At 38.2% G+C, this 21,658-nt stretch overlaps 1 protein-coding gene across 1 annotated transcript in view; it reads left to right on the top strand.

Moving 5' to 3' along the window:
* Positions 1 to 21,658, top strand: part of MAN2A1 (mannosidase alpha class 2A member 1) — a 159,541-nt gene that overhangs the window by 18,737 nt on the left and 119,146 nt on the right. Inside the window, exons 2-3 of the mRNA XM_060009039.1 lie at positions 10,680 to 10,937; positions 13,237 to 13,381. Of these exons, the coding sequence (XP_059865022.1) occupies positions 10,680 to 10,937; positions 13,237 to 13,381 (403 nt within the window). The remainder of the gene's footprint in view (positions 1 to 10,679; positions 10,938 to 13,236; positions 13,382 to 21,658) is intronic.

Genomic DNA, 21,658 nt, shown 5'->3' with positions numbered 1-21,658 from the left:
TGCTTTATCAATATATAATGACCTTTTTGTTTCTTTTTACCATTTTTGTCTTAAAGTCTATTTTGTCTGATAAAATTATATTTACTTCTGTTCAGTTTTGGTTTCCATTTGTACAGAATATCTTTTTTTTTTAAATTGCTAGTTTATTTATTTATTTTTTTGGCCGGGTCACACGGCTTGAGGGATCTTAGTTCCCCAACCAGGGATCAGACCTGGGCCCCGGCAGTGAAAGCACTACGTCCTAACCACTAGACCAGGGAACCAGGGAATTCCCCAGAATATCTTTTTCCACCCCTTCACTTTGAATTTGTGTGTGTCCTTAAAGCTGAAGTGAGTGTTGTGTAGCCAGTATATAGTTAGGTCTTGCTTTTTGTCCATCCAGCCACTCTGTCTTTTTTTTGTTTGTTTGTTTTTTGTGTTACGCAGGCCTCTCACTGTTGTGGCCTCTCCCGTTGTGGAGCACAGGCTCCGGACGCGCAGGCTCAGCGGCCATGGCTCACGGGCCTAGCCGCTCCGCGGCATGTGGGATCTTCCCGGACCGGGGAACGAACCCGTGTCCCCTGCATCGGCAGGCGGACTCTCAACCACTGCACCACCAGGGAAGCCCTCACTCTGTCTTTTGATTGCAGAATTTAATGCATTTACATTTAGAGTAATTACTGATTGGTAAGAACTTACTAATATCATCTTGTTGTCTGGCTGTTTTGTAGTTCCCTTGTTCTTTATTCCTGTCTTGCTGCCTTCCTTTGTGACTTGATTTTCTGTAGCAGTATGCTTTGATTCTCTTCTCTCTGTCTTTTGTGAATCTGCTGTAGCATTTTGCTTTGTGGCTACCATGAGGCTTACATAAAACATTTCATAGTTTTAACAATGTATTTTACGATGATAACTTAGATCACACACAAAAACTTTACCCTTTTACTCTCCCCTTTGAAGTCACAATTTACTTCTTTTTATATTGTGTATCCATTAACAAATTACTGTAGCTAGTTATTTTAATGCTTTTTCCTTAACTTTTGTTTTTGAATTTTATTTTATTTTTTTATACAGCAGGTTCTTATTAGTCATCAGTTTTATACACATCAGTGTATATATGTCAATGCCAATCTCCCAGTTCATCACACCCCCACCCCCACCCGCCACTACTTTCCCCCCTTGGTGTCCATACGTTTGTTCTCTACATCTGTGTCTCAGTTTCTGCCCTGCAAACCAGTTCATCTATACCATTTTTCTAGGTTCCACATATATGCGTTAATATGCGATATGTGTTTTTCTCTGACTTACTTCACTCTGAATGACAGTCTCTAGATTCATCCACGTCTCTACAGATGAACCAATTTCATTCCTTTTTATGGCTGAGTAATATTCCATTGTATATATGTATATATATGTATAACTTTATTTTATTAGAGTTAAATGGTTAGCACTCCACTGTACTTTATTACAGTATTAGAGTATTCTGAATTTGACTATATACTTATCTTTACCAGTGTGTTTTGTATTTTCTGTGTTTTCATGTTACTAATTAGTGTGTTTTCATTTCAGCTGGAAGACTTTTTCCAGCATTTCTTGTAAGGCAGGTGTTGTGATGAGTTCCCTTAGCTTTTGTTTGTCTGGGAGAATCTTTATCCCTTCTTCATTTCTGAATGACAGCGTTGCCAGGTAAAGAAAGTATCCTTGGTTGGCAGTTTTCTTCTTTCAGCCCTTTGAATATATCATCCTGCTCTCTCCTGCCCCGTAAGATTTCTGCTTAGAAATCCACCAGTAGCCTATTGGGGGTTCCCTTGAGCGTTACAAGCTTTTTTTCTCTTCCAGCTTTTAAGATTTTTCTTTGTCTTTGATTTCTGTCAATTTTGTTAAACTCTTGGAGAGGATCACTTTAAATTGATTCGGTTTGGTGACCTATTAGCTTCATGAACCTGATATCCAAATCTCTCCTCAGTTTGGGAAAGTTCTCAGCCATTATTTCATTAAATAAGCTTTCTGCACTCTTCTCCTTCCCAAACTCCAATAATTTGCAAACCAGTTCTTTTGTTGGTATCCCACAGAACATGTAGGCTTTTAAAATTCTTTTTCATTCCTTTTTCTTTTTTCTCTTGATTGAATGATTTCAGTTGATCTATCTTTGAGCTCACTTGCTTGGTCAAGTCTGATGTTAGAGCTCTCTACTGATCACTGTATTCCTCAGCTTGAAAATTTCTTGTTTGGTTCTTATATATGTTTTCCATCTCTTCATTGAACTTCTAATATTGTTCTTATATTGTTTTTATGATATTGTTATGTTGCTTATCTGTTTTCTCTTGTAACTCTGAGCATCTTTTGAACAATTGTGAATTATTTGTTGGGCAATTCCAACCAATGTATCTTCATTTGTTTGAGACCAATTACTAGAGGTTTACTGTATTCCTTTGGTGGAGCCATGCTTCCCTGATTCTTTGTGATCCCTGTAGCCTAGTAAAGGTGTCTGCATTTGAAGAAGCAGTGACCTTCTCCAAACTATGGACTGACTGGTAAGAGAAGCCTTTCACCTGTGGGTGGGGGCATGCTGGAGCATGTTGTGACCCCAGGTCTAGTGGTGCAGAGCTTCAAGTGCAGGGGTGTGTGGCTGCATCAGTTTTGAGGGTCAGTGTGATGTCTCTTTGGCTCAGGCCACTGGATTTCACGACATTGATGTGTGTGGTCTCTGGTGAGTGATGCAGGGTGTTTTCAGTGGCTGCAAGGGCTGTCTGAGTCCTCAGTGGCATCGCTAGGTTCCATGGCTAGGTATCAGAGCAGGCAGCAGTGATGGCCAGAGCTGGTGGGGGTGCACACATTTGCCCATGGGAGCCAGCTACAGGGGCCAGTGTAGTGGCAGGGCCGGTTGCAGACGTACATGTATTTGTGGCACTACAAGTCAGGCAGCAAAGCTGGAGCCAACTATGGGTACACTGGTAGTTGCAGGGCCCCGGTGGTTGATGTGTACTACTGTGACTGCTCCGTCTCACCATGAGCATGCCGCAGTGGAGGCTGGTGACAGGAGCAGTCTGGGGGTGTGCAGGTGCACAGCTGGCAGGTCTAGCTGCCGGTGGGCACAGTGTTGCCTGCCGGTGACAGAAGACAGGACCACATCCTGACCCACAAGCAGCTGTGGGGGCCCTTGCGGTAGGCATGCTTTCCCATGGCTGCACAGTCTCTTCCTGGGTGTGTGCAGGTGATGGAGGCTGGTGATAGGCATCAGGTTGGCAGCAGCTTGCAAGTGCACAGCTGGAGGGGCTCCCATGGTAGTGGGGGTCTAGGCTGGAATCTTGCACTTGAGCAGCCACAGAGGCCTGGTTTGGCTGCTGATGTGGTTCCTGGGCTCCAGAGGGGATGGGTGTGGAGGAAGCAGGAAGGGACACGGGGCTGGAGTCAATGAATGTGAACACATGTGAGGTGAAAACTGGTGAAATCTGCAGGGGTTCTGTGACTACTGTGCTGGCTATTGGTTCCTTCTTCAGTGATGGAAGCTGCTGGGTTTCTCTGCAGAGCTGGTCACTGTGACCTCCTGCTGTGTGACTGCTATTGGTAGCCCCTGCTTTTCTTCCTTGTTCCTAGGTGTCTCTATGTGTCTCTTTGTACAGTGCTCCAAAGGGCTGAGGAGGTTGATCACTTACCCACTTTTCTTTCCCAGCAAGGGGAACTCTTTCTAGCTGTGGAGTTCGCTCTTGGCAGTGAACAATGTTGGCTTGGGGGACAGCATGATGCAGGCAAAATGAAGCTGCTTTCCTTCTTTTTTTGTGTGATATTCTCAGTTTGTTGTTCCACTGTGTTGCTGAAATTCTGTAAGTAGACTCCAGAGCTCTCCCAGAACTATTTTGTTTGTGGATAGCTGTTTAATTGTTGATCTTTGTGGGAAGATGGAGGCTGGGGTCTCCTATGCTGCTGTTTTGGTTATGCTACTCTCTTGACTTGGCTTTAGAGTCTGTTCTTAATCACAGTTGTTGTTCCCCTTCAAAGTAATTTTAGAAAGCCAAACTTTTATTATAGCAGTAGCAGCAGTAATATCTTCTTGAGTGCTTACTTGGTGGCAGGTTCTGTGCTAAGTTCATTTACAGCCATTCCAAGCAATGGGTATTAGCACTGCATTTAGCCATAATGAAACTGAGGCTCCCCAAAGTTAAGCTTTGTACTTCCTCAAGGTCACAGTGCTTGTAAGTGCCACATCTAGGATTGGAACCCAAACAGTCTGACCCAGAGCCCGTGTGCTTAACTATTTAGCTAAACTGCCTTTACCTTTATCTGGTAAAAGGAGTCATTAAAAGTAATCATTATTTGCTGTTATTTAAAAATAAAAATGTGGTAAGGTATAATATCCTAGAGCATGAGATGGAGGAGAGTTAATATCTATTTAAACAGATTATCAAAGGGTGCAGGTCTGTGAATTCATGTCACCCTGTGGGGAGTTGAGGGATGACTTGCCAAATGGTTTATTGTCTGCTGCATTCTCTTAGGTATTTCACTAAAATGCATGATGTCAGAGCCATAGGTCCCAAACTTGGCTAATCACCTGAGTCACTTGTGGAACATTAACATTGCAGCTTCTGGGGCCCTACCTGAGATTCCAGGATGAATCCCAGGGATCTGTAATTTTGAGCAACCTTTGCAATGAGTCTAATGGTCACTGTTAGAGCCTCGTTCACCCAACCACATTCACTTCATGAAGGACACTTCAGTGACAGAATCCAAGTGCAGAAAAATCTTGATGTGATGGAGTGACATGCTGAATCTAACAAAATTAAATTTAAAGGGGGGAAAAGCATAAATGAAAGGGGGTATAGATCTAGAGTTGCAGGTATATACACACACACACATATTGGGGTGAAGTTTTGTTTCTTTGGGTGAAGTTTCTTTTGCATTTTGCCATTGGTGGTTATATAATATACATGTAATAATATTTCCTCTAGAGTTCTCTTAATTATGAATTTGATTTGGTTGAATGAAGATTTCATATTACTACCACGGTAAGAAGGATTCTAGAATCATCTCAGCGTTCTTTATCCAAACTCCCTCCACCCTGCCCCCCACACGTCAGTTGAAAATCATAGCCCATTGAGCCATGTTTACTGAAGGTTGTGTAATCTGAAAACATTTGATTGGACTGTACAGAATCCATAATCTTTGCCCTAGAAAAGGAGCCACGTATTTTACTCTACTCACGAGGTCGTGATTGTCACTATGTGACCGAATATGGGTCATTTTTTATTTCATTTCCCAAACAGTCCATGAAGATCACCCTATTATTTAGGACTCCTGATTCTTTTCTTACCTACTTTTTGGGTTACAGTGAAGAGTTTTTCTGGATTTTCTTTCTTTAAAAATTATTAGTTTCATTTTTATTTGTATTATTTTTGGTGTAGGTATATGTGCCAAAAAATGACATTTACTACTTCCTTGTCTTAGGAAAAATGTTACACACTGTTTTTCTGTCTTTTTTTTTTTTTTAAGTAAATATTTGCATTTCTATTGTGTGCCAGGTGTTGTGCTAGGGATCAGGGTACAATGATGAGTAAAACAACGGTGGTGCTTGTTCTGAATATAGTGATTCATTTAGTGATGAAGATGGGGAAATAGTACATGAATAAAATAGGTAAAAATGCTGTGGAAGAAACAAAAAATAAGCTGACATAGAGTATAACATGAGGAGGCCTATTTTCGAGAGGATGGCTAGAGAAGACTATGCAGAGGGGACATTTGGAGCAGAAGGGAGCTGGAGCATTCTGTAAAGAGAACATGAGCCAAGGTCTTGATGGGGTGGAGAGGAGCAGGTTTAGAACTGAGATAAGATCAGGGTGAAGCTAAGTTGGAGGAGAGAGAGAAAGAGAGCAGCGTGGGGAGATGGATATGCAGGTCCTTATTGAGTCTAGTGTGAGGTGTTTTAATTTTTTTTTTAAGTGTGATAAGAAACTAGCACTGGATTGTAATAAAGGTATTACAGCTGAGTAGGGCATGGTTGAAGGATGTGGATACAGGAAATCCGTTAAGAGGCTGCTATACTAGGCTAGGAGAGATTGTTGGTGGCTTGGACCAGTGTGGTAGCAGTTGAGAGGGAGAGAGGTAGATGGATTCGGTAAATATTTTGGAGATAGGATGAATGAACTTGCAGGTGGGTTGGATGTGTGAGCAGGGTGAGGAGGATTTCAGGAGTGGCCAACGAGGTAGACATTGAAGCTACTTAGTAAAGACTGGAGGCCTATAAGATGGCTTTTTGGGGAAAGTAATCTTTCAGACTTAAGTTTGAAACCGAAGTGGAGAAGTCAGGTAATCATTTGGATACATGGGTCTATTTTTCAGAGAAGAGGTTTCATTTGGAGATATAAATATGGGATACATCAGTACAGAAAATGGAATTTAAACCAAGAAGTGGATGAGATCATTTAAGACAGTATAGAGAAGGCAGATTTCTCAGGAGCTAACCTTGAGGGCCTCCATTGTTTAGATACTGGGGAGAGAAAGAGACTGATAAACAGTTGGCAGGAGGAAAACCAAGAGCATGCGGTGCTGCAAGCAAGTGAAGAAAATATTTCAGGGAGGAGGGAGTGGTCCACTGGGCCAAATGCTCCTCGAGATGATGAGTAAGGGAATGGTGGGGCTAAGGGAAGCACCAGAGTTTATTTTATTAGATAGGATATAGTATTAAGTTGAACCATAAGAAATTGGTGACATTGGACTATTTTTGGCTTATGAGAATGGCAATTTCATATAATTTGACCTAATATAATACATTATACTATTGAGGATGAGTTGCTTTTAGAAGGCGAGTTTGATGAAGCAGTGTTGAGGGAGTTTAACCAAAAGAATACAGCCTTTGAGCAATTGGGAGAGATGGGTTTGGAGCTCACCAGTGGAGTGTTGGTCTTTGAAGCGGGGCAGGGAGGCACATATTTTTTCAGTTGTAACAGGAAGGAAGAATGATATGCACATTCAGCCATGCTTGAGTGATTACAGTGATGCCAATCCCAGCAGCTAATGTCTTATGGGACAAATAATTATATAAGTTTTTGGATTTAGCAGTTAGGTGTATATAGATTGATTTTGTTCATAGGGCGGTGTGGGTACTGATCTTGGTTTGCTTGTAGTAGGCTCTAAATTTTCTCTCAAAAGTCTTTGCTATCAGTGATTTTTTTTTTTCTCAGTTTTTCTTTTTCACCAGAAGCAGAGTAAATCAAATATCATGACCTCCTTCCCCACTCCTTGGCAGTGCAACACTGTGGCCTCCCTGTAGAACTGATTAGCAAATCAAAGAATAAAGTGGTTTTCTCACAAGTGATTTTCTTGCCCTACAGAAAATTGTCTTTTTCAATATTACCATCAGCATTCTTTGACTTGTCAGCATAACTGAAACATTATCTATGATTTCTGTTACTTTAATGCAGACTACAAGTGTATCTTTTTAAGGTCATATCATGCTTCTCTGTCCTGTGTACAGAATTTGCTTATGGAAGTATGTATATTTCAAGAATTTTAGCTGTTTGTAGCGAGACTTTATTCCACTGCATAATATAGTTTAAAAAATGATTTTCATTAGACCATTATGCTAACATATCTCTAGGCCACAATTTTCTCCATGGACTTATTAATTCTGTACAGAATTCCAGGTACTGATCATTAATTGTATCTTTAAAGCTACAATGAGATTGAAAGTCTTCTTTAATGCCTGCAGGATCTTTTTTCATGGAACATCCATCGCCTGTAATGTTTATTTTGTATAATACTCTCATCCATGGGTTTTGGGACTGTGGCCATAGTGAGAATATTCGCAAAAGGAGGCTCTTTTTTCTCAGTGTGTTCTTTTAAGCTATAGGTGGCTTTGCTATGTGCATGCCTCCAAAATTATCTTTTCCCGAAAGTACAGAAAGATCTGGAGAAACATGGGCACCCATGAATTAATTTATACATTATAAGCGTCTGATAAAACACGTAGCATCTTTAAAAGCTCTGCGATGGTGGTATTTTAGACTAAGCTAAGGTTTTATTTTATGGAGGTGTGTAGCTTTACCGCAGGCAAGACAAGGCAACATGTTCTAATTCTGCTTGGATTCAGAGGAACTTAATTTACTGTTGTTACCTGCTGCGGTAGAAATTGCAAGCATCACATGAAGTAGGCTTGTATCTTCAGTATTGGAAATATTCAACGAAACTCATCAGTGGTAATTTCAAAAAGCCTCAGTCCGGGGTGTTGTGATAATGAGTGAAGAAAAGTTTTTCCCTTATTTCAGACAGCCTTTGATAGTATGTCTGTTTAGGAAATTAAATACGGATTAGTCAGCTGTGTACCTAACTCTCAAATATTTTTAGCTTCTTTGGGTGAACTTTGGGTTAGGCCAAGGGGCCCCCTTTGGTCTTTCCACGAGAGCCAATCGACCAATACGGATGTGTGCCTATAGAGAAAGATTTGTAGTGTAATATTGCTCAGTTGCTGACCGGCAACCTCCATCATTCAGCTAGCTTCTTTGGACCCTGAACTAGTGTGTCAGTGATCCATCAGGTTTCATTTGTTTTGCCATTTCTAGTCAAGGACTGATCCATATTCTCTCTCTTGCTTTTCATGGGGGGAAGTGAGGCTTGTCTTGCAGGATGAGTTCTTTGCTAAGACCTTGCACTTTCTGCTTCTCTATACATAGATGAACAGGCTTGAATTCTTCCTTGTAGGACATGGCACCCCACCCTAGAGGTGACAGTTGCCTTAAAGGACTACAGTTCTGACCTGTAGGGGGCTCTTTCTATCATATGTGTCTAAGTAGAGAGGCCTGTGAGAGTATCTTTCAGGTCTGAGGAGGTCCATGGCCATCTTGTGCTCTTTGTTTCTTCAACGTCTAGGCTTTGGGTATTCATCTCCAGTGTTGTCTCTCCCGCTCACCCTCAAGGTACCTTCCTGCTGGTTTGCTTCTCATCTTGGCTATAGTAAGTCCCCTACATACGAACCTTCAAGCTGCGAACTTTCAAAGATGCGAATGTATTACAAACTTACTACAGTACAGTGCTATCAATATATAGCCGATTGTGTTAGCTGGGTACCTAGGCTAACTTTGTTGGACTCGCAAACAAATTGGACTTACAGACGCGCTCTTGGAATGGAACTCATTCGTATGTAGGGGACTTGCTGTACTTTTTTTCTTATTCCAAAGTATCTCCCTTAGTCCCTTCAGACTTCTGTCACCTCTCTCACAGTTTGCTGAAGTGGTCTTCTCTTGGTAGATAGCACTCTTTTGATTTCTCCCCACCCCTTGCTGAACTGGCCAATACTTGGAACTTGAATCTTTCTTATTCTTGGCCTCCCCATTACTAAATCCACAACCACTCAAAACGGACTAAAGAAGAGTATAAATACCCTTAACCAGTTTTTTCCATCTTGATTATGGCCTTCCTTATGTATTTTTTTAATCAAAAGAGGATCAATCATGTCATACATGCTACGTTTTTCATACATACTATTTTAAAACTGGGTTTTCTTCACTGTGTCTCCTGAAAGTAACTTCCCAATATTTCTTTGTTTAAAAAATTTGTATTTCTAACTTTTTAGCGACTGAAAACTGTTTCATGATATTAGATGTATCACTTGACCAGTCCTTCACTTTGGGACATGTAGGTGTTTTTTCTACTTCTTTTCCTTCCCCCTTTCTGTCTTCCTGTTATTTACTGGTGAGAGAATTTTTGTTTCTGGGTGTACGGATTTGTTTATTTTCTATGCATATATTTTATTAAACCTTAATGTGGACATTTTTGGGGTCATAGCGCAGGCTATTGCTATTGCTGTGGCACAAATGCAATGTCACCTTGTGTATTCAGACAGGGGCCCATATCTAATGCACATCTGTCTTTCCAGCATGTAGCCTGATGCCTGTACAGTGGGTGTTCACTAAAGAATTATTGTTGAGTTGAAGAAATGTGAGGGCCATGTGATAAACATATAAGTACTATGTATTTGGGACCCAAGATATAGGAGTGAACAAGACAAAGATTGTCATTGGTCTCATAAGTTGAAGGTTTATTCTATATAGCATGGTTTATGTTTAGAGGTGGCAAGCCTCTACATGTGAGGATCAATTAAAAAAACTGAAAGATACACAGTAGTATAGTAGAAGCAATCTAAATGACTTACAGTGCAGTTGCTTGGGGAAGGTTCATGCCAATCTTTTTCATAATATCGCTAATTAAGAATTGACTAGTTGATTTTTCTATTGATGATAGTTCTTCTTTAGGATTGTTCACTAGTGTTACTGATTGAAATGGAATGATCTTTTTTAGGTTCATACATTTTTGCTCTTATAAGTAACTGGAATCAATTATAGTTAAATTTAAAATTTCATAGCTGAGTATAATACGGTGTTATACTTAGTGATTTTAGAGACCTGAAGATCTTTTAGGGCTGGGTTTGGGGTAATAGAAAATATAGCCCCCAATATTTTTGGTCTTTCTGTTGCACATTTTAAAATATGACTAAACAAAGATTGCAGCCATGGAGAAGATTTTCTGCTGTAAATTGGTGTTTTAACAGCCAGCTGTTACGCATTCATGCATTATGTGATCCAACTTATAAAAGTGGATAGTGAAGGGAGAGTAGCTGCCCTCTTGGTCAGGCACATAGTTTAAAGAAAATGTTGTGTGTCTCTGCAGAGCTATATTAGAGTTTCATATAGCTGCCTTTTTCTTTTTTATTGCAGGGCCAGCTCTCAATGTTGCAAGAAAAAATAGACCATTTGGAACGTTTGCTAGCTGAGAATAATGAGATCATCTCAAATATTAGAGACTCGGTCATCAATTTGAGTGAGTCTGTGGAAGATGGTTCGAAAAGCTCAAAAGGCAATTTCAGCCAAGGTGCCGGCTCACCTCTTCTGCCATCGAAACAGTTGTCTCTCACAGTTGATCCTGGAGACTGTCTGTTTGCTTCACAAAGTGGAAGTCAGGGTTCAGATGTGCAGGTAATGTATGCATTCGTTAATAATCACTGGGCTTTGATTTGTTTTTGTTTTTTTAGATTTGATCTGGTATCTGTTCTTAGTTGCTGAATTCTCTGGATTATCGTTTCTATTTTTGTAAAATCATTTGATTAGTCAAATGATCATTAATGTTCTTTTTAGTGATAAATTACTGTAATTCTGTGTTTCTCCTAATTTTTCTTATTTTATACTTCCTGACTATGGCCTTTTCTGTATGCTTCTTAGGTCTTATTTTCTGTAATAGTTGAAGACCTCCAGAGGTTTAAATCTGGCCAAAGAGATTTTTTTTACCTTCCTTTGGAGAGTACCAGAAAAGCCCTACTCTTAGTATATATCTGTTCTACATTATAGGTTTCACACAGTGTAAGGTTAGATTCTTTTTACTGAATATGTCTTTGTGAGAGGGAAGGGAAATGTTCTAAAGCTGTGCTGTCCAGGATGGAGGCTGCTGTCCACCTGCGGTTAATGAGCACTTCAAGTGTGGCTAATTTGAGTTAAGATGTGCACTAATATCCACACAAAGTGTTGAAGAGTTAATGTGAAAAAAGAATGTAAAATATCTTGCTCATTCATTACATCTTGCGATGGTAAAATTTCGAATATATCAGGTTAAAAAATATATCATCAAAATTAATTTTACCTATTTCATTTTACTAGAAAATTTTAAATTATGTATTTGGCTTGCATAATATTTCCCTCGGGTAGCACTGTTCTAGAGGGTAGGGGAGTTGAAAACTAAGGTAAGAAAGGACTTCTGCCTTTCTTAAACTTTTGGTGTGTCACTCATGTTTGCTCTGTTCTACAGATTGGCAAAGAGCTATTTTACCGTTGTACCTTAGACTGGAAACTGGAACGTGGTGACAGGACCCTGGGGTGTGAATATTTTAAAGTTGGACAAAAGGAGTTGGCTCTGGCCTTGCTTCAGAGTAGAAGTTTTCATTAACTCTTGGGGACAGAGAACATGATATGATCTCGAGGCCATGGCTCACAGGCCACACCGGAAGCTGGGGACAGTGGAGCTGCCCGGGCTGTGTGCCTACAGCCTCATCAGCCTAGTGTGTGGCCAGGTTAAGATAGGATCACGATCCTGTGCTTTGAAGGGGTATCTATTTCTGTGAGGCTTGGCTTTGTTTAGGTTTTAATTAAGTACCTTTTAAAGGGAAATGATAAAATCTTTTTTGGGGGGGAGGGGAAGGGTCTAAATCTGAGCTGGACAGAAAGGAGCTGCAGAGCAGCCATGGAAATGAGGCAGAGCAAGGCAGCAGGGTACTGGGAAAGCTGCAGGGCCCCAGAAAGACCTGGAAGGAATAGCAGAGAGTGCTCTCACATCCTCTTATCCAGCTGGTTACCAAAGATTTGTTCTCATCCTTGGGAGTATTTTATTTTAGTTATAAACTTCCAAGTGAAAGATATATTATTGTCTTAAAATACTTTGTATTCACTTTTATATGACTTGCTTATCTTAAAAAAATTTTTAACCCATTTATGTATTTATTAGGATGTAATTTTTTAGTTTGAATTTTACCAAAGGAGGTTTGTGTTCCTTGTTACACTTACTATTATAAAGAGTATGAAAAATAACTTTTTAGGTTTGTTTGGCTTTGTTTTTTGGTAATTTTTTTTTCCTTTTTGTCTAAAAAGATTATTATCTAGAAGGAACACTACATTGGAAACTTAGAAAATATTTGAACACTAAAAGATAAATCTCAATGTAAAAAATGCTTCCATTTTTAAACCTAGTTGACCCTGTTATAGTTTTATTTTTAGAATAAAAAAGGTAAACATACATAGGCAAAATTAAAGAATAGCTACAGATCCATTTCCATTCAGATTCAGATACATAGGAGATTGATTATAATATAAAGATGAAGTATAAAATAATTTTCAGTACCGTGTTTGAAAATGCTAAAATACTTGATCATGATGAAATTTTTTTTTGTTTGCTCTTCAGTTCCCATTATTTTCTATTAAATTGTATTGGAAGTAAAGCAAGGGAAGAAGAATTGAATGAAGATATTTTATATTAGAAGCAGAAGAGGAAGGGGATTATTTATCAGGTTAATTATATAATACAAATAGCATTTTAACCCTTTGAATGGTGATGAAATATTTTCTGTCTTAAACTCTTTAGATAATGTCTACAGAAATAGTTTTATCTTTTAAAATATATATACAGTATAGCAAGGAGTAGTTTTGAGCAAATATTTCCAACATTAAGTTTAAATTAATAATGGTTATACATGATTAAATTTAACTTTTTTTCTTTGTCTCATATTTTTAGATGTTAGATGTTTACAGTCTAATTCCTTTTGACAATCCGGATGGTGGAGTTTGGAAGCAAGGATTTGACATTACCTATAAAGCTGATGAATGGGATACTAAGCCCCTTCAAGTCTTTGTGGTGCCTCATTCCCATAATGACCCAGGTAAAATTAGTACTTCAAAAATCTAGAGGTTAATAAGCCCTTGTAGGCCCAGAGTATTTTAATGAGAATCTGGTATAACCCACTTCTCATATATTTGAGACGTTTATTCTCTGACTTTTAACAATAACATATTTATTTTATATGTAGTTGTGTTCTCATTTTATCAATTTATGAGCCATTCAAGGATAATACTTGTATAGTATGAAATAGGAATAAACACAAGAAGGTCTTAGCGGGCTTCCCTGATGGCGCAGTGGTTGAGAGTCCGCCTGCTGATGCAGGGGACACGGGTTCGTGCCCCGGTCAGGGAAGATCCCACATGCCACGGAGTGGCTGGGCCCGTGAGCCATGGCCGCTGAGCCTGCGCGTCCGGAGCCCGTTCTCCGCAATGGGAGAGGCCACAACAGCGAGAGGCCCGCGTACTGCAAAAAAAAAAAAAAAAAAAAAAAAAGAGGTCTTAGCTTTGGGAGATGAAAAGTTACATGTATTTAAGGCACTGATAGTTCATTTTAGTTACTTCTTACGTATTGTGTGGGAGAATTATTTCATGTCCATAAACTCCATGTTAGAAAATGCAGAGTGCTCATGGGAAAGTTTGTATCTTTAAAATGTAGAAACAGTATAAAGTGGTTAAGAGCCTTGATGTTAAGCAGACATGAGAGTGAGTCCCAATCCCAACAGTGTTAAACAACTTTAGGCCAGCTTCTTAACATGAGAGTAAGTTTTTTCCTAGGTGGAATCAGGCTAAAGTACTTACTTCATAGGGTAAAATGTTAAAGGTATGTTACACAGCCCTAGAGTAACTGCTATCATTATCATTAATGTTGTTATTCTTTCATATAACAACTTTTGTTATTTACTGGAGCCAGAGATTTTCCCCCCATGGTAAAGGGAAGTTGCTAAAATGATGATGGGAAATATGATTTGATGTTTATCTCTGTTAGTGTGAGGACACAGGCAATGAATAAATGCCCAGTGAATTAAGTTGCAGGATTTTTTTTTGGAATATACTTCCAAAGACCTCTTTTGAATGACTTACTTTTGCTTCTATTTGTTATTTTTCTCAATTTCATTATTACTATCAGAGGCACCATATTCATTTACTACTTTGAAGGTTTTATTCTTTATTTTCAATTTTGTCATACTTATATTCTTTTCAACAAGTTTATTGTTATGTATTTATTTCTGTTTCTAAGACAATAGAACTTGTTACTTTATGTCCAGACAAATGATTTGGTGAAGCTTTGTGTGTGTGTGTGTGTGTGTGTGTGTGTGTGTGTGTGTGTACGCATGCACCCTGCTTTTGGGTGTGAGAGATAGTCTGGGAGATAGAGCTTGGATGCTGAAATGTTTGAATTTCCAGTATACTTCAATATTTAGTATGCACAGAGGTATAATATATGTGAAGTCAATATTGTTCTGGAAATTTGTGATGAGCAGTTACTACACATCAGCTTCTGACTTGGTTTCCTTGTCTTTGGTCTTAATGTCTTTATCTTTTCCTAAAAATCCCTATTAGTCTTATTAACTTTTTCTCTTACATGTTTTATATCATCTTCCTCCTTAGTCTTAGCCTTTCCCTTCAAATCAAAACTCAGGGTTGCCTGGGCACTGAATAAAGGCTACAGAGATTTGGAGCCAGGCAGAATGAAGCAGACCTTCTGGTGTCCTTGGGCTTATTTATCTATAAAATGTAGAAAATTGTGTATCTATAAAATGGAGGTCATATAGTGGACAAGAATTAGTTATAAAATAAGTACAAAAGTGATGAAAATCACATCTAATAAAAATTCCTTTTGCTATTTATCCACTTGAGCACCAGATTAAATAGTACATTTGCATTTAGGGGACACATATGAAAACAGTCTTTGTTTATATCTGGACTCAGTGAGGTGAGGTGCTCACACTTTACATGTGGGATCTGAGACTTGCCTGTAGGACTGCAGATTTTTTTTCTGTAAATCTCATTTACTCTGAAATAGTCCCTCATTGAGTGAGATAGTGGCAGAGCCACTTTTATTATTTAAATTGTTCTCTCCTCCTCTTTTCTCTGCCAATCATGTATCATTTAATTTTTGTCACTTAATTGGGTATGTGATATGATTCCATTGTATACTATTCCTTGTAGGCTTATAAATACACTTAGCGGTGTGTTTTACAAAGAGCTTCTAATGCAAACCCAACTCTCCTCCCTTTTTGATTTTTTACAGACCTTTATTATCCTTTCCTCTTTTCTGCCATCCTCAATTTCCATCAATCTCATTTCTTGTTATTCTATAACATGGGCTCTTAACTGAAATAATAAAATTTGTAGTTTACCAGGCAATGTGCCAAACGTTTTATAAACATCTAATGTTCACAATAACTTTTGAAGGTTAGTGCCACTATTCATGATAAAGGTGTTACCAACTTGCCAAGGTTACACAGGCAGTAAGTGGCACCAGAATGCTTCCCTGTTAGTTTACCTGGATCTCCCACCCAGATAAACTTGAGTGTCAGAAAACATGTGTCTCTTGTTACACTCTGTCCTCATTGCCTAGCCTAGCACTTGGCATGTAGTAAACGCTAAATATATGTAAGGCCTTCACTGACCTGCCTCCGTGCCCTTTTCACATGGTGTGTATACACACGCATTCATGCTTGTGTATACACACACACACACACACACACACACGCATTCATGCTTGCCTATAGGCACAAATATTAACTTCTCCTTGGTCTCCTTCCTGGAGTGTAAGCTCAATGAGGGCTTGAACTTTGTCTTATTAACCACTGGGGTTAATGCCTAGAACAGTAATCAGCACATAGTACAGAGTCATTCAGTTAAATAAGTTAGTGAACAAAGGAATGTGACTACAGACTCAGATGAAACAGTTGACTTATTCTTTGGCCTATACATTTAACTTCCCTCCTTCACTTCTTCCTGCTGTCTACTTATTTCCATTCCTTTAAAAAATAGCTTATTTAAAATGTACTTTTAAATACCAGTAACAGACAATATTAAGCTCTTAAAGGGCAGGGACTGCCTCTGCCCTTTAGACTTTGTTTGCATTAAGCTTCCTTCTTGTTGCAGTTAGTATGTTGTTTTGTGAGAAGACATTATGAATAACTGTTCCTGACTGTAATAAGTGAATCTGTCTGTTGGTATCCTAGCAACCACAGTTGAATCCTTTTGTCTTAGTGAAAGATGTTAATGACCCTTACCCTCAGGCCCTTCTCCACTTGAGACAAAAATAATGGTCAGAAACAGACCTTTTAAAACTAAAGTAATTTTTGCTATCAAGCAAAATGCTAGAGAAGAACCTGACTTTCCTTAATAATTTTCACTGCTCCTTAACAAGAATAGAATTCAGATAAACTAAATTATTCTTTGAAAAACTGAATCACTCAGATCATAAAAAACCACTCTTTCAGTAGAGAAGAGATAAGTATGTACACATACATTCCAAGTCAAAGTGTGACTCTGATGGGAAATCTTTGTATAATACTCCTAAATGAATGTGCAATTAAGGCAGTTTACTTTCTAAATGAAATTTATAGAGATTTGTTTCCATTTTCTGCCACAACAATTTAAAACAAACTTTAGCTCAGTAGTTTATCAGTGAAGTGTTGTCTGTTGGGGATAGAGTTTAGAAGATTCCTATATTTAGTCACCGTACTTAAAAAATTATGTTGCTGTATTTTTATATGTGGAGATATTTTTCTTTTGGGATCAAATTGGAAAGATAAATTTCAAATTATTTTTGTATATTAATAAAATTCCTAATTATGTCTTCTTCCAGTCCATAAGGACATGTAACAATTATCATATAATATTTTACATGGTTTATATGAGATAAAACAAAGTTGGAAAGGAATTGTTGAGTAAATACTGATAATTTTGTACCTTTATGCTTTTCAAAAGTTTTGAATCATAGACCATGAAATTAAATGTTAGTTGATTGATACATGTTCATGTTGTATTTAATAAGCTGATTAAAACACAGTTACAGCACCTTTGTATCTACAATCTTAATTCTTTGCTTCCCACTAGTTAAACTGCTGAAATATTTAGTTAATTTTCCTTCAAAGAAATCACAGTGTGTAGAGAGAAGATAAGGTATACTAAATGAAAAATTGGACAGCATATTGTTAGTTAAGCAATTTGTAAAATGAGTGTTAGAAAATAATCCCCCGTGTGGTATGACTCCAAAACAGAAGGAAGACCTAGGCCCAAGAGTCACAATGGAAAATAATTTTCTTTCATGCATTTGCAGTTCTTCTGCAGAATTTTTATTGACTTGATTTAGTGATTAGGATTTTCAGCCTTTTTTTTTGAAAATTAAGAGCAGATTTTTGCATTTAGTATTATATGATAATTTGAAATGAATTTGTTTATGTATCCTTATTCTTAAAAAGTTTGTGAAAAAGAAAAAAAACATGTGAGGACATCACAGTGTAATGTTATTTCACAGCTTTTCTGTTCAAATACTGTTAAGCACAGTCAGAAGAAACCAGTTCTGGCCAGCCATGGTTGAGTACCGCGCATGTAGGTGAAAGGCAGTGGGGACAGAACTCAGGCTGCCAAAGGAACCTGCCTAGTGGAATGAGATGGTCAGGAGGAGGAGAGCATTGTACGCGGGCACGGTTTGGGGAGTATATTTTTCTGTTTAGTTATTGTGGGATAAAGCGAGTTCTTTGGTTTTGGCTACTGTGATGGGAAATTTGCGTTTCTGGAGCTAAGGTACTATGACATTCATTGCCCGTCCTGCCTCAGGGTGTGTTTGGTGTGTGTTACTTCATGGAATCTGTCCTGCAACCCTGAGAAGTGGTAAATTTAAATCCCATTTACCAGGTGAGGACAGTAAGGTTAGAGAAAGTGTAGTTATTTGTTCCAGGTCAGTCAGTCATAAATAAATGGGCAGAGGAGTGAACTGGATCTCAGATTTACCTGATTCTAAGATCCACGTTCTTTCCATTTTCTATACTGCCGCTTAAGATACTTTATTTAGTTCAGATGATGCTAGTATTTATTTTCTTCTTGCTTTATGGGTATTAGCTAATTTATTAGCACATTTATCTGAACTTTGGGTTGTTAATAGAGTTGCCAGATTTAGCTGGGGAAAAAAAGAAAAACAGGCTGCTCAGTTAAATTTAAATTTCCTATAAACAATGAATATTTTTTTTACATGTGTTGCAAATATTGTATGGGACGACACACTTATACTAAACATTTATTATTTATCTGAAGTTCAAATTTAACTTGGCATCCTGTATTTTATTGGGCAATCTTAATTGCTAAGAAATAGTGGCATTTAAAAGTTAAATATTTACATGGCTCTTTAGGGTTGTCTTTTTAAGAGATCTCTGGAATTGGTGTATTGAGGTTCCTTTTTAGAGGGAAAAAGTCTGATTGTTTGGGCTGTGACTGGACTGTATTCCTTAGGAGCACAAATGTCAGGTGTAGCGCCTAAGAGATGTAGGTGATCATATAAACGTCTCCCGATTCCCCTATTTTGATTACTTTTGTCTGTCATCAATCCTGGGTGCATCAGAGCTCACCAGTATGCTGGTTACACAAATAATTGCTGGCACTATGGGAATTTACTATGTTCCAGGCGCTGTTCTAGGTATTTTACATGTATTGAATCCATCACTCCTCTCAGCAACTTTATGACAAAAAATCCTGTTTTTACCCTCATTTTGCAGATAAGAAAACTGAGGCAGAAGAGAGGATAAGTAATGTGTCAGTGGCAGGGCTGGGTTTGAACCCAAGCCATCTGGTTCTGGAATCAGAACTTGTAACCATTAAATATTGCCTCTTGCAGGTAATACTTCTGAACCCATAGGAGAGCTTTTAGGAAGAAAGTCTTCAAGTTTTTCCAAGCCAAATGCTATCTACTTTAGTATTATTAATCACGTAAAACATTTTAGTAACTCTCTTGCAAAAGTAGGTTCCTCATTGCACTGTTTCCTATCCTTTTTTTCTTCTCTTCTATCCTTATTGAAACAGACATCTTTGTCCTTAAATACTAAATTAGTACATGAAATGGTGAGTGGTTTTCCTCATTGCCACATATTTTACAATTAGAAAGTGATTGAGAAGCCATATTTTCCAGCTTTTAAATGGTTTCTTCTAGAAGCTTTGATTATTTGTCCAGTATTGGCTTACTCATACGGCTAAGTACATAGACTCCTCACATATCCTAAGAGTAATGCCTCAAAGGAATATACATGTCTCTCATATTATAGACAACCAAACTCTATTTGGAGAGGACTTATTAGACCTGAAGTGTCCTCATTTGGTGTGAGTAGATACTCATGGATGAAATTCTTAACAAGAGAGGGAGGTAACTTTAGCACCGACTTAGAAAGTATTTTAGAGGTTGATCTCACAATTGCAGGTGTCAGGTATCAAGGTATGCAGGTCTTTTAAAGGGCATTTAGAAAAGCAGTACAGTAAGAGGTCACATTTGGCCATTATACATATACAGCTGGGGTGAACAAAACCCCAGCTGTCCTAATAGTAATGCAAATAGGTTCTTGTGGTGTGGGATAGAATTTCCAGTGACCGCATCTTACATGGGTTCAAAAAAAATGCTGTATCTCAAACAAGTTAATGGAAGTGAAGCTGATATGCTTTAAAAACTATTAGATGACACTGAATCACCTGGCAAAAAGGTTGGGTTATTTTGAAAATCTGAGTTTAAAAGCATTTAGAGGAATCAGCAGGTTTGCAGGTTTCCAAAGACTCAGCTTCATCTTTGATTCTCCCTCGACTCTCTTCTGGAAACTTAAGTCAATTAGTAAAGGCACTTCATTTTGCCTCCTTGGCCTCTTATTTCCCTCTGTTTGTTTCCACTGCGATCCATTACCATATTTTAGCAGAATTATTGCAGTGACCTCATTTCCTGTTTTTCTTCTACTTTACCTTGTTAGTCTATCCTTTATACTCACAGTCCAGTTATTTTTGAAAACACAGCTCAGAATACCTTAACTGCCTCTCTCCTAAGTTCTTGGTGAGAAACAAGGATCGTTTAGAAGGTTTCTGTGATCTGACCCCCTACTTCTATTTATCTCACCATGCTCCCACCATGTAAGCTGCAGTGCAGCCATACCCAACTGCCTTCTGCTACCTGAAACTGACACACAATTTCATGGCTTAGTGTCTTTTCCATATCCTCTTCCGTATTTGGAACTTCCACCTTTTCTGTCTAACCAGATGACATCTAATTTAAGAATCTCTCTTCTGTCCTTCTGGTAGGAATTTACCATTTCTTTATTCCCATGGCATTTGGTTCATACGTTCACTGTAGAATCTGTTTTCATTTAGCTTAGCTTTATCGTTTTGCCCTTATTAGATGCTTGGTTTGTGTTTGAACGAATAAACCAGAACAGAACGTTAATTAAAACTCTTCCACAGTTTATCGGGGGGGAAAATAAGCTTATTTTATAATAGAGATGTTGGAATTAAAATTAATCAGCATGTGAGTTATGGTAATACCAATTAAAGTTGTATGTGACCCTTTAAGTGTAAGATTGGATGTTGCAGTCGAATATTGAAGGGTTTGACAAGTGATGGAAGAAACCGTTGTCCATGTAGAATAACTTAATGACTAAAATAAAGGAGATTTTTTTAATGCACTCTACTTGTATTTTTAAATTTGAGAATATTATGTTAAAATGGAAATAAATTGAAGCATATTGTAGTTTTTCAATGTTTATTATCTGGATATAATTATTTTTGACTCAGAATCTTTTTATGTTTTCTTAACAGTTGGTACCTATTTAACTTTTGAGTGGAATTAATGTACTCATTAAAAAATCATTATTGTAGCAGTTAAAACCGTAAAAATGTAACAATGATTTGAGGGGCATGCCTTCTTCCGGATGTGTGTTTTTAAATCATCTTAGGGCTGACAGAGGCTTTTTAAATATAAAATAGGAACTTAGAGATATTGTTCAAAGATTATTAGGTTAGTATCAGAACAGAGAGTGAACATAGCAGAGCTAATAGTATGTGGTATCTTTGACCTTTGGTTCATTTCTAGTTGAAGTAGTAAGTTTGCATTTATACTCCACTTGCATTTTTTTCCAGTCCTTTCGGCACCACACTTCATTCATCTATCAAGCACTTACTGAACTCTTGCTGTTGTAGACTGTACCAGGTGCTAGATTCACGAGAACTGACTCATTTGAAGTTCAGGTTGTAGCATGTGTCTAGGCTTGCTTCTAAAATTTGCAGGACCTGGGGCAAAAGTACATGGAGGCTGTCAGACACTCTGTCTAAACATTTAA

This window comes from Delphinus delphis, chromosome 3 (assembly GCF_949987515.2).
Source record: "Delphinus delphis chromosome 3, mDelDel1.2, whole genome shotgun sequence".
NCBI classification, from domain to species: domain Eukaryota; kingdom Metazoa; phylum Chordata; class Mammalia; order Artiodactyla; family Delphinidae; genus Delphinus; species Delphinus delphis.
The sequence above is the reverse complement of the archived record's forward strand: the minus strand, read 5'-3'. Positions and strand labels throughout refer to the sequence as shown.